The sequence below is a fragment of the Salvelinus sp. IW2-2015 genome, linkage group LG8 (genome assembly GCF_002910315.2).
Source record: "Salvelinus sp. IW2-2015 linkage group LG8, ASM291031v2, whole genome shotgun sequence".
NCBI lineage: Eukaryota > Metazoa > Chordata > Actinopteri > Salmoniformes > Salmonidae > Salvelinus > Salvelinus sp. IW2-2015.
Genome location: NC_036848.1, coordinates 47,285,232 through 47,298,825, shown reverse-complemented (window position 1 = coordinate 47,298,825; position 13,594 = coordinate 47,285,232). Strand labels below are relative to the sequence as shown.

At 42.0% G+C, this 13,594-nt stretch overlaps 1 protein-coding gene across 1 annotated transcript in view; it reads right to left on the bottom strand.

The window, feature by feature from the left end:
* Positions 1-13,594, bottom strand: part of LOC111968056 (zinc finger CCCH domain-containing protein 6) — a 16,534-nt gene extending 2,940 nt beyond the window's left edge. The window contains exons 1-14 of the mRNA XM_023993586.2: positions 13,086-13,594; positions 11,080-11,317; positions 10,598-10,735; positions 9,790-10,069; positions 9,376-9,548; positions 8,384-8,521; positions 7,836-7,950; positions 7,113-7,222; positions 6,370-6,653; positions 2,678-2,940; positions 2,353-2,577; positions 1,889-2,068; positions 459-745; positions 177-330 (exon numbers count right to left, since the gene is read on the bottom strand). Of these exons, the coding sequence (XP_023849354.1) occupies positions 177-330; positions 459-745; positions 1,889-2,068; positions 2,353-2,577; positions 2,678-2,940; positions 6,370-6,653; positions 7,113-7,222; positions 7,836-7,950; positions 8,384-8,521; positions 9,376-9,548; positions 9,790-10,069; positions 10,598-10,735; positions 11,080-11,317; positions 13,086-13,177 (2,677 nt within the window). The 5' untranslated portion in view covers positions 13,178-13,594. The remainder of the gene's footprint in view (positions 1-176; positions 331-458; positions 746-1,888; positions 2,069-2,352; positions 2,578-2,677; positions 2,941-6,369; positions 6,654-7,112; positions 7,223-7,835; positions 7,951-8,383; positions 8,522-9,375; positions 9,549-9,789; positions 10,070-10,597; positions 10,736-11,079; positions 11,318-13,085) is intronic.

The window sequence follows — 13,594 nt, the reverse complement described above, 5'->3', positions numbered from 1 at the left end:
CAACAAAGTTTTATATTCTATTCTATTTAATTTCAGTCACATGGCAGATGTCAGTAGGACTCTGAATTGCATGATGAATACAAATATAAAAAATATGAAATACTAGGCTAGAAAACAACAACAGCAGCAGCAGCAGCATTCAAAAGAAATAGGCGTTTAAAATATTAGGGTTATACCTGGGCAGGAATCCAACGGGATGAGAGCAGCCCGCTCTCTTAGCTCCCTCTCTCCATCCTCATCCTCCTCTCTGGCTGGAGCCTTATTGTGGTGGTGCTGGCGATGGTGGTGGAGCTCTGGTTTGAAGGAGTTGGGTGGCTCCAGGGGCCTCACCTTATTAGATTAGATTCAAACACTTTAATGTCATCAAAAAGGAGATTGTTTTTTCAGCATAAAAGCTCAATACAAAGTAACAACAACAGACATGCACCAGCATTAAACAGTAGGCTAGATATCTATACCTTCCTGGGGTCCCTGGCCTGTCTGGGGCCCCCGCTGGAGTCGGGCTCTTTCCTCATGTTGTCTGGTGGTCTCTGGCGGGGGTCTGCTGCCTTCATACGGGGGTCGCTGGGTGGGGCCCGCTCCTTCTGGAGCCTGGGGTCTCCAGGGGCCAACTGGGGAACAGAGGGGTGTTTGATGGACTGTGGCCCCTGCTGGAGCTTCTCATTCTGTTTCTTCAGAGACTTAAGAATGGCCGTGACACAGTTCCCATCCTCGTCATCACTGGAGTACCAGTTAGTAGAGTCATCTGAAATGTGTAGAGCGGGGATCATCAACAAGATTCAGCCGGGGGACAATTTTTTCTTGAGTGGATGGTTGGGAGGCCGGAACATAATTACAAATAATTTGTAGACTGCAAATTAACCGCAAGAAGCCCGAGCAAATATATTTGACTAAAACATAACAATTTCAAACCTGGATTACATTTATATACGATCTTGTATCTCTCTATTATGTGTGGGAATACTTGGGAACAGATTTCTTAAATTAAAATAACTTGTTTATAAGCCTCCCGGGTGGCGCAGTGGTCTAAGGCTGTGCCACCAGAGACTCTGGGTTCGAGCCCAGGCTCTGTCGCAGCCGGCCGCGACCGGGAGGTCCATGGGGCGACGCACAATTGGCCTWGCGTCGTCCGGGTTAGGGAGGGTTTGGCCGGTAGGGATATCCTTGTCTCATCGCGCACTAGCGACTCCTGTGGCGGGCCGGGCACAGTGCACAGTACACCAGGTCGCTAGGTGTACGGGGTTTCCTCCGACACATTGGTGCGGCTGGCTTCCGGGTTGGATGCGCGCTGTGTTAAGCAGTGRGGCTTGGTTGGGTTGTGTTTCGGAGGACCCATGGCTCCCGACCTTCGTATCTCCCGAGCCCGTACGGGAGTTGTAGCGATGAGACAAGACAGTAACTACTAACAATTGGATACCACGAAAAAGGGGGTAAAAATAAAAATAAATACTTGTTTATTGTCTTATGTCCATTTATGAAAAAATAAATAAAACAAATATTGGCGAGCCAAATAAAACAACTGGCAGCCGCCAGTAAGTTATGTTCATGACAGTTGGGGAACCCTGGTGTAGAGCATGTAAGTTATGTTCATGACAGTTGGGGAACCCTGGTGTAGAGCATGTAAGTTATGTTCATGACAGTTGGGGAACCCTGGTGTAGAGCATGTAAGTTATGTTCATGACAGTTGGGGAACCCTGGTGTAGAGCATGTAAGTTATGTTCATGACGATTATACAGTATAAGCATGATTTAAGTATTACCAAGCAAGTGCAACCAAGCATACTGTGCAATATCTGTGAAATGTGTACCCTAGTTATTAAATGGTAATATTTGGTGATGAGTACAAGACTGTTTCACTTTGCTGTAAATAAATAATCCTTCACACTCACCTTTAGGGGTCTTGCCACCTTGTTCCTCAAAACCTTGTGGCTCACTGCCTTGCTGCTGCTGTAGGTGTAGGAGCAGGGCCTTCTGTACTGCAGGGGGTAGGCCCTGCATCTGGGACAGCATTTGAGAGTCAGGGCTCCCCTGCTGTTGGGAGGTGTTCTGACTGAAAGGCATACCCATGTCTAATGGAGAGAGGAGGTGGGGAGATATGAGGAAGAATATGCAGAGAGTGAGAGGTTTTAATGAATCAACATCTGCTAACACATCGAAAGAACTGAATATAAAAAAAGGAAAGCTATAACACAACAGAATAGAATATGGTCATTGCTTGGAGCATTTAGACTGAAAAACCCACATACTGTAAATAATTAAATCCTTGACATAACAAATTGATGGCTATTATCTGCATTATCTGCGTATTCCTTACTATAAGAGACATTCATCCATGTATCATTGTAAAACCAACCTCCTTGGCCCATGGCCTGAGCCTGGTTCCTGAAGAAGTTGTTAAAGAACTCTGCAGGGTTTTGGCCCACGGCTCCCATGGTTTGGAACGGCACGTTCATGTTCTGAAGCATCTGCATGGGGTCTGGGAATGGAGGGAACGGTGGAGGGGGCCTCTGGAGGTTCATGTTCATATTGGGGTTCAAGTTCATATTGGGTCGGTGACCCAGGAAGGGTGGTGGCGGACCTGGAGGCAGGAATAAACAGCAAATGAGAGGTTTTAATTAATCAAACTCTACATATGCACTGAGAGAACCCAATATATAGAGAAGAAAGCTAGTAAATACCTGGAGGTGGTGGCATGGGGAACCCATGGGGTGGTTGGTGTTGGGGGTGCTGTCCAGGGGGGTTCTGCTGTTGCTGCATTGGTGGCCCAGTGTGGGATGGATAGGGAGGAGAGGGACCCCCCATGGAGCCAGGGGGAGACCCCGGAGGGAGGACAGGGGGTGGGCCATTGGGTCCACTCTGCTGCATGTTGTCATCGGGACCCCCTCCACCAAACTCATCACCCTGAAACTGGCCTCCAGACTGACAGTTGAAGTTGGATCCACTGCAACCCCCAAAAATATGCATTAATTAATTCAGGGGATTGTTTTATAACAAATTTAATGGGATAATAAACACAGTGTACAAAATATTAAGAACACCTTCCTAATATTGAGTTGCACCCCCCACCCCCCACCCCCCAGAACAGCCTCAATACATTGGGCAACAACTCAAGAAGGTGTCGAAAGTATTCCACAGGGATGCTGACCCATGTTGATTCCAATGCTTCCCACAGTTGTGTCAAGTTGGCTGGATGTCCTTTGGGTGGTGGACCATTCTTGATACACACGGGAAACTGTTGAGCGTTAAAAACCCAGCAGCGTTGCAGTTCTTGACACAAATCGGTTCGCCTGGCACCTACTACCATACCCCATTCAAAGGCACTTACATTTTTTGTCTTGCCCATTCACCCTCTGAATGGCACACATACACAACCCATGTCTCAATTGTCTCAAGGCTTAAAAATCCTTCTTTAACACTGATTGAAGTGGATTTAACAAGTGACATCAATAAGGGATCATAGCTTTCACCAGGATTCTCCTGGTCCGTCTATGCAATGGAAAGAACAGGTGTTCCTAATGTTTTGTGCACTCAATTGTGTGTGTGGTTGTATATACACAATACCAGTGAAAAGTTTGGACACACCTACTCAATCAAGGGTTTTTCTTATTTTGACTATTTTCTACATTGTAGAATAATAGTGAAGACATCAAAACTATGAAATAACACATATGGAATCATGTAGTTACCAAAAAGGTTCCTCAAATTTTCCAGATTGACTGACCTTCATGTCTTAAAAGTAATGATGGACTGTCATTTCTCTTTGCTTATTTGAGCTGTTCTTTCCATAATATTCAGTATACCACTCCTACCTTGTCACAACCCAACTGATTGGGTCAAATGTATTAAGAAGGAAAGAAATTCCACAAATTAACTTTTAACAAGGCACACCTCTTAATTGAAATGCATTCCAGGTGACTACCTCCTCATGAGAGAATGCCAAGCGTGTGCAAAGCTGTCATCAAGGAAAAGGGTGGCTACTTTGAAGAATCTCAAATATATTTTGATTTGTTTAACACTTTTTTGGTTACTACATGATTCCATATGTGTTATTTCATAGTTTCATTCTACAATGTAGAAACAAATAAATAAAAAATAAAAACCTGGAATGAGTAGGTGTGTCCAAACTTTTGACTGGTACTGTATTTATCACAGAACAGCGCAAACTGGCTCTAACCAGAATAGAAAGAGGAGTTGGAGGCCCCGGTGCACAACTGAGTAAGAGCATGGACATACACTACCGTTCAAAAGTTTGGGGTCACTTAGAAATGTCCTTGTTTTTTAAAGAAAAGTCAAWTTTTCCCCCATTAAAATAACATAACATTTATCAGAAATACAGTGCAGACATAATGTTGTAAATGAAGAGGCGACTCCAGGATGCTGACCTTCTAGGCAGAGTTAAAAAAAAGAAGAAGCCATATCTCAGACTGGCCAATAAAAAGAAAAGATTAAGATGGGCAAAAGAACACAGACACTGGACAGAGGAACTCTGCCTAGAAGGCCAGCATCCCGGAGTCGCCTCTTCACTGTTGACGTTGAGACTMGTGTTTTGCGGGTGCTATTTAATGAAGCTGCCAGTTGAGGACTTGTGAGGCGTCTGTTTCTCAAACTAGACACTCTAATCTACTTGTCGTCTTGCTCAGTTGTGCACCGAGGCCTCCCACTCCTCTTTCTTTTCTGGTTAGACCCAGTTTGCACTGTTCTGTGAAGGGAGTAGTACACAGCGTTGTACGAGATCTTCAGTTTCTTGGTAATTTCTTGCATGGAATAGCCTTAATTTCTCAGAACAAGAATAGACTGTCGAGTTTCAGAAGAAAGTTCTTTGTTTCTGGCCATTTTGAGCATGTAATCGAACCCACAAATGCTGATGCTCTAGATACTCAACTAGTCTAAAGAAGGACAGTTTTATTGCTTCTTTAATTAGAACAACAGTTTTCAGCTGTGCTAACATAATTGCAAAAGGGTTTTCTAATGATCAATTAGCCTTTTAAAATTATAAACTTGGATTAGCTAACACAACGTGCCATTGGAACACAGGAGTGATGGTTGCTGATAATGGGCCTCTGTACGCCTATGTAGATATTCCATAAAAAATCTGCCGTTTCCAGCTACAATAGTCATTTACAAAATTAACAATGTCTACCCTTTATTTCTGATCAATTTGATGTTATTTTAATGGACTTTTATTTTTTTACTTTTCTTTCAAAAACAAGGACATTTCTAAGTGACCCCAAACTTTTGAACGGTAGTGTATATATTAAAGAGAATATTATATACAGTTGAAGTCGGAAGTTTACATACACCTGAGCCAAATACATTTAAACTCAGTTTTTCACAATTCCTGACATTTAATCCTAGTAAAAATTACCTGTTTTAGGTCAGTTAGGATCACCACTTTATTTTAAGAATGTGAAATGTCAGAATAATAGTAGAGAGAATGATTTATTTCAGCTTTTATTTCTTTCATCACATTCCCAGTGGGTCAGAAGTTCTCCAAAAAGTACATTCTTTGTGCACATGTGCAGTTGCAAACCATAGTCTGGCTTTTTTTATGGCGGTTTTGACTTCTTCCTTGCTGAGGTGCCTTTCAGGTTATGTCGATATAGGACTCGTTTTACTGTAGATATAGATATTTTTGTACCTGTTTCCTCCAGCATCTTCACAAGGTCCTATGCTGTTGTTCTGGGATTGATTTGCACTTTTCGCGCAAAAGTACGTTCATCTCTAGGAGATAGAGTGCGTCTCCTTCCTGAGCGGTATGACGGCTGCGTGGTCCCACTGTGTTTATAATTGCGTACTATTGTTTGTACAGATGAACGTGGTACCTTCAGGCATTTGGAAATTGCTCCCAAGGATGAACCAGACTTGTGGAGGACTACAATTTGTTTTCTGAAGTCTTGGCTGATTTCTTTTGATTTTCCCATGATGTCAAGCAAAGAGGCACTGAGATTGAAGGTAGGCCTTGAAATACATCCACAGGTACACCTCCAATTGACTCAAATGATGTCAATTATCCTATCAAAAGCTTCCAAAGCCATGACATCATTTTTGGGAATTTTACAAGCTCTTTAAAAGCACAGTCAACTTAGTGTATGTAAACTTCTGACCCACTGGAATTGTGATACAGTGAARGATAAGTGAAATAATCTGTCTGTAAACAATTGTTGGAAAAATTACTTGTGTCATTCACAAAGTAMATGTCCTAACCGACTTGCCAAAACTATAGTTTGTTAACAAGAAATTTGTGGAGTGGTTGAGAAATCCTAAGTGTATGTAAACTTCCGACTTCAACTGTATAGCTGACAAATTGTGAAAAAAAACATTTACATTATACTGAAGATTACGTGAGCATGTCAGGTAAAAGTAAAGCTACCTTTGAGCAATCTTCTGAGCCAGGTCCACTGTAGGTTTCACCACAATCTCAAACAGAGAGGGGATCTTCTTTCCCCCGGAGTTCCCCCCACTGCTTCCCCCCTCCTGTGGGCTGGAGGGTCCAGGACCAGGGTTAGGACCTCCAGACCCAGGACCACCAGGACCCGGTGTGGGCAGCAGCCCCACCCCAGGAGGGGGTTTAGGCAGGGGGGCAATCCCCTGTTTCCTCAGGTCCTCCAACTCCATCTCATCTTCATGGGCGATCTCCTCCTCTGTGTTGATGATCTGAAGACAATACGTAGAAACACAATGAAGCAAACAATCTGATGCAAAAGCTATACTCTTCACTGTATGGCTGTGGGTAAGGAACTAGCGAACTACTGTTCAGAATTTAGACTTTTGATAGATGTTGCTATTAGATGTTGCTATTTTGATCCACACACAATCACTAAGTTGTTAGTGTAATGGTTTTAAGACGCAGACCGTTTAGACAGGGGGTAGGCAACCCTGGTCCTGGAGGGCCGCAGGCACTTCATGTTTTTGATTTAACCAACCTGGAAGACCAGGTGTGTTGAATTTAGGCAATCACTGAACTGATCAATTAGCTCATTTGGTCTGGCGTGGTGCCTAGTTGGTACAAAATCCTGCAGTAGCTGCTGCACTCCAGGAACAGGGTTGTCTAGTCCTGGTTTAGACCCACAATATTTCAGTTTGTGGCGTTTATGATTATGATGTTTTTCTTACCTTATCAAGCAGGTCTTTGGTCACATCATTCAAAGGATCATGCGAGAATTTACAGTTGTCTCCCTGATAACACTTGGCTCCAGTATGAAAAAACTTACAGGGATATTCACGTACAGCCACGAGTCAAGGACAAGTATGGAGGAATAAGTGTATTACAAATAAGTGTATTACAATTGTCTGTTTTTATGTGGTGAAGKCAAAGAAAKATTTTCACATTGTGTGGACAATAAAGTTTTTCTAATTCTAAAGAATACATCAAAGTTTAAATCTGGGCTCTAGACTCACATATTAGTACACATATTACATTGCATATCAATATAGGACATCACTTATCTCACATACAACACACATATTACATAGTATTTTATGAAGAGAATCTCTAGCCTAGTCAATATATGATGGCCATCTACTGACCCAATGAGTCATCATGACTAAACAGATGAGGGAAGTCAACTAATTCCTCTCATTTGAAGTTGATCAGATAAGCATGAACCCTCTAGAGTTAGAGTAATGATTTCATTCCAGGGTTGGGGTCAATTCCATTTCAATCCAGTCATTTCAGATAGTAAACTTAAATTCCAATTCCAATCCATTGCTTATCAAAGAGGAATTGGAATTTCTGTTACCTTCACGAATTAACCTAATAAAAAACAGATTTGGCAATTCCACGCAATGACAGAGACAATTCAAGAATATTTGTTGGTGATTCATATTGAAGGATATTGTGCATGTAGATGCAGTTGTCTCCTTTACTGCAGTATCCTTGGAGGTAGAATTTACACAGCTCCTTCTTCTTGTCTGGAGTAACCAGCTCATGTTCAAACTTACACTGGTCCCCCTGAAAGAGGGCGAATATGATGTGTGAGGCAGACAGAGATAGAATACAAGGTTGTTCTTTTTAAAGCAAATCAGCATACCAGCCTAAAAAGTACATTGATTGATTTTGCACTGCCTATGCAGTTCATAGATACTTATAACAAGGGGTATAATTATGAGCGTGCCATAATGCATTATACCTGTAGACCTTCAGTAGTGTAACCGAAATTTCTGTTACATTCACCTCAGAGGTGCCGACTTGACTTGACTTACCTTGATGCAGTCCCTCTAGGAAGTATTTACCTTGATGCAGTCCCTCTAGGAAGTATTTACCTTGATACATCGTCTCTCCAGGAAATATTTACCTTGATGCAATCCCCCCAGGAAGTATTTACCTTGATGCAGTCCATCCAGGAAGTATTTACCTTGATGCAATCCCTCCAGGAAGTATTTACCTTGATACATCGTCCCTCCAGGAAGTATTTACAGATGTATCTCCCGTTGTGTTCCACCGTGTGTTGGTTAATGAACTCCTTGGTCATAATGGGACGCTTCTTCTGAAAACCACCAGGAGGGCCCTTCCCACCACCCTCCTATGGATAAGACAACCAAAGGGACAACATTGGTCTGAAGCAGACTGTAAAAAATATGGATGAAGCCATCAATGACGTCACCCTATTGTTTCCTATGAGAATGCTCAGTGGTGCATTTGATGACCAGGAAGTGTCATTACAGCATGTCGCCATCTTGCTACAGGGAGAGATTTTTGGAAACATTGCAGTTTGAGCTGCTCTAGGAAGTGATGTTGCAGGCTAGCCTAGTGCTGCCCCCTCTCATGGAGTATCTAAACTTGAAGGCCGACTGAGGTACTACAGGCCTCCATTAGCAACTAAATGATCCCTTTGTCTGTGTGTGATTTTAAAGTACCACAAAAATCCCCATTTCGCCATTCACTATAATGGAGTGTCCTGTTTTCTAGAAACAATGCCTGCATTACCGCAGACGGCCTTCAACTTGAAATCCACAATGCAAGTGGGCAGTCGTTCTCCCCTGGTCTGAAGGTAACAGGTAGATTCTAACAATACTAGATTTTTATATAGAGAAATGATCTTTACATTTCTTCTATAAAAAAAAAAACACCAGGAGGGCCCTTACTTCCTTCTTATGGACAAGGTCACCAAAGGGACAAAATGGATTGGTCTAAACTCTAAACCAACTGAGGTACATTCTAACAATTCTATTGCTCTTTCTCAATTAGTCTTTTCTAGATTCCTCTCATCTTCTCTCCTCATCACCTTCTCAAACTGCATTGGAGGAAATCCAAGATCCTTCCCATCTGACCTTCTTCTCCAATGCTTTTTGAAAAGGAGGCGAGGATGCAAGCAATTGAGGAAAGACATATTGGGAAAGCGCCTGAATTGCAATTTAAGCCATCTTTGTTCTTTACCTGCTTCATCCCCTCTCCGGCCTGCTCGGCCCCCCCGCCTCGCCCCCGGCCACGCCCCCAGTTCTTGTTGCCCTTCATCTGCTGCATCTGCTTCTTGTTGTTCTTGTTGAGCATGTTGCCCCGCCCCCTTCCTCCCACTCCACCTCCTCTGCCCCGCCCCCGCTGACCACTAACTGAAAAACACAACAACCATTAAAAGTCAGAACAACAGGATCTAATACATAGATCTTTGTAAAGCATTTATGTAAGCTGCAATAAAATAAAAACCAAATTTGTCAGAGGCGATATAAAAATCCAAAATGGACACACTTTACACTACTATAGCCACTAGACTGTTAACTTCGACAAACTTGAATATCATTCGACAAAACACTTCAACACAAAATCAACACAATTCACACAGGCCATACATACACTGCTGCTGTTGTTGTTTCTGCATGCCCTTCATGCCACCTCTCTTCATCTGGTCCTTGGAACCGCGTCCCCTGCCCAGGCCTTGGCTAGGAGATATAGAGTCTTTCCCCTGCCACATCTCCTCCTCATCATAATCACCCCCCTCTCCCTCATAGTCATACTTGTCTTCGCTGTAGTCGCTGTACTTGTCATAGTCACCACTACCACTCCTGTGTCGGCCTGCTGACCTCTCTGACCTCTGTGAGTTGCCATGGCCACCACTTGATGGATCACACCCATGCTGAAGGAGAGTCAGTCAGAAGAGATGGTAATGTTGTTATTGAAAAGGTATTGTATATGATAAAAATGCTTGTTTATGCATGCCTATAGACCCTGCGATAGACTAGTGTCCTGTCCAGGGAGTGTACTTGTAAATGACAAGCTGCCTCCTGATAGGCTCCTGTCCTATGGGCTGTTCTGGCTCGGACAAGACTTACTTGTCCAAGGCTCACTTACTTACTTATACATGCCTATAAATACTTTAAATATATGTAACAAAAATATAAATGCAACATGCAACAATTTCAAAGATTTTACTCGGTTACAGTTGAAATCAGTCAAATGAAATAAATTCATTAGGCCCTAATCTATGGATTTCATATGACCAACCACTGGGGAGCCAGGCCCAGCCAATCAGAATGAGTTTTTCCACACAAAAGTTCCACCCTTCAAAGCTTATGTTTGTATATTCTTAATAAATTAATATAAATGTTCTAAATGCTTATGAATTGTAATACATATACATGTTACCAAACAATGACATATTTACCTGAGCTGACTGGCCATCATAGTCACCACCACGGTGTGACCTGTCTTGGTTCTTCTTGTTCTTGGGCCTGTCTCTCTCTGGCCTCTCCAGGGAGGACTCATAGCTGTCAGAACTGGAGCTACTGGAGGGGGAGTGATGCTGGGAGAGAGGAGAGCAATACTTAGGATGGTATTATGACTTCATTTTCTGTTTCACACTGTAATTAATGAATAACGTAAACAAAAGTTTGAGTTGTAAGTGCTTATCTCAACTGAATCGGGTCCATAGAGAAAAACTAAGGAAGTAGAAAATATCAAAATAAATCGATTCGTAGGTCTAAAGGTCAATTAAGTCACGTCAAAACCTGAAAGTCTACAAAATCAAAAGCAGTGTTTCACATGCAGAGTTGTAGGATTTTGCAGACCGATCATATTTCTTATTGTAATTGTTGGAGGACTGTACTTTAACGATGCCAGGTGTTGATTTCATGATTCTGGTCTTACTTTCCGACTGTCGCGTCTCCTTCTCTTTGACCTCCTCTTCTCTCTTGTTTTTTTGTATCTTTTTCTGGAGTGCCTGTGTGTCTTGTCTTCTTTCTCTATGTCTTTTTCCTTTTCTTTATCATTTTCCTTTACTTTCTCTTCCTTTTCTTCATTCACTTCTTTGACTTCTTCTTTGCTCTCCTCTTCAATCCCAATCCCTTCATCATCTATTTCTCCATCTTCCAATTCACCATCCTCTCTTTAAACAGAACATAACATGTCAATATCAATTTAGAGAATCAAAAAGTGGACAGGAAACCAAATAGGCCATTTTCAATCTCAATAAACTGTGTCAAAATCAACTTTTCTATCACTGAAATTAAATTTTTAGAGAAATTTAAGAAGAAATTGTTCGAATGAACTTCAGTGTTCTACAGAATTAGAAACAACTGTGTTTTTGTCAATAAATCACTAGAAATATTCACTTTTGTATTTTTTTGTGAGAATCCCATCAACCCTCTAGCACCCTTTTCTATGGGCCAGATACACATATGAAGCATTTGTGATTTTAACATTGAGGTAAACAAATGTTGTGATTTTGACATGTAGGTWAARAAATGTTGTGATTTTAACATTCTGGTAAACAAATGTTGTGATTTTAACATTCCGGTTAAACTAAAGAGGTGGGGTGAGTTTGACAGCGCAAACTTGATGTGTTCAGGCAAAATTTGATAATTCACACAGTTCATGTACTGTAAGTCAGGGCATAAATGTATTCTCGGGGTAAAGGGACAGTTGTGGAACCAGGGGTCTATGTAATTAACATGGACTGAGCTGCAATTTAATATCAAACAGTCCTGATAAAGGAATAGTTATGGGATATGAAGGAGCTGGTTGGGGCATGTAATAGCGTTCTTTGTGGAAGATGTGCATGCTGGATGTTTTGCAATGGGGAAAGGTGACAATATATGAACTGCTACATGTTCATGTAATGACCGTAGAGTTCAGATTGGTTGGTGATGGGCCTTAGTATAAAGTGGATGCATTTCAAAAGATGGGAAACACTGGCAATTGAAATAAACAACACATACATTCCTGTTGATAAACATCATGCTTATTCATGCATATCTCCACCAATAATTCTGTTACTTGTTGATGTGAAACCAGAAAATCACACAGGTCATTCCATACCAGGTGCATCACCCATATTTTTAAAGCGACGTCCTAAATATGCCAATTGACTACCTGTACTGATTTGGTTACTATTCCGGTTTGGGCATTTCTACTGAAATCAAGTCAAACTTTTTTTTTTATATCAGAAGTGCCAATTTCTTTTTATATATCATATATAATGTAGTTCCCACAAACGTAAAACTAGTGCTGCATTAAAAGCATCCTTCTTTTTTCCCAGTGGTGCAAGCTAAACATCTAATAACACTGGCAAATAGATCAAATTAAAGGGGCTTCTAATGATTGTGAGAGAGTGTGGGAGTTATCGACATCATCAACTGACAGAGACAGTCATTCAACACTGGCATTACAGCACAGCAGAGGCAGATTCTCATTCACAATCCTCTCAGCAATTTGTGTGGTGTTCGATAGGGGGTGGTAAAGAAGCGCATCATGACTGGGGCGGGGCTAAGGCTATTACATCATCTACATTTACATAACCCCCTACAGAATGCAACAATATGATATGACCATGATAACTAACCAAACCCATCCCATATCCTCACTCAGTCAATGATACAGTGGAACATTGATGCGATGTCGCTATGCTTCCAAATGGGTGTTTCGTGATGGGAATTCTGTTTTGGACAGCGGGATAATGTTACTAGTACCTCGCTATAACGCATGCATGAAATAATCATATGTGAAAAGGCCCGACTTCAACAACGAAGCGTTGTCTGAGTCATTCGAATACAAATTCGGCTCATAACACAACAGTAACACAAGCATGTTGTTGAGACGCACAGATGAGTGGGTAAAGAAGATATAATTCCAGACAGATAAGAATGTTACTCGACCTTTCCTCCTCTGCAAGCTCAGAGTCTGTCATGTTTTTGTCAAGAACAACAACGGGGGTTGGGGGACTGGAGACCAGGCTCACAGAAGCCATGGACGGTAGGTGGAAACAACAACGGCTGGAAATGCCTTTCTCCTTTCGAAACAAGACTGAGTTGTTGTAGGCTATTCAGTCTGAGGCCGTTGGTGTTGGGTTGTGTCGTGAGAAATGCTGGTAGATTTCATGGAGACTGGAAAAAACTCACGGTAACCGTTACAAGTCTCAAACAGAGACAGGCAACAGACATTCTTTCTCCTCTCTCATTTCAATGACGTATTAACCCAGCAAGCACAGCTTGATACCCCGCTTTGTTATTATCATCCCGCCGGTTGACTGCTGCCATGGTATCGAGATATTGGAGACGGAGGGAGAAACACACAGATTTGTAACAATTTTCGTTGGTTTCAGCATCTTCATCGTCATAGGACATTGCGCCCGAAACATGTTCTCAAAATGGCTTCTCGGAAACCG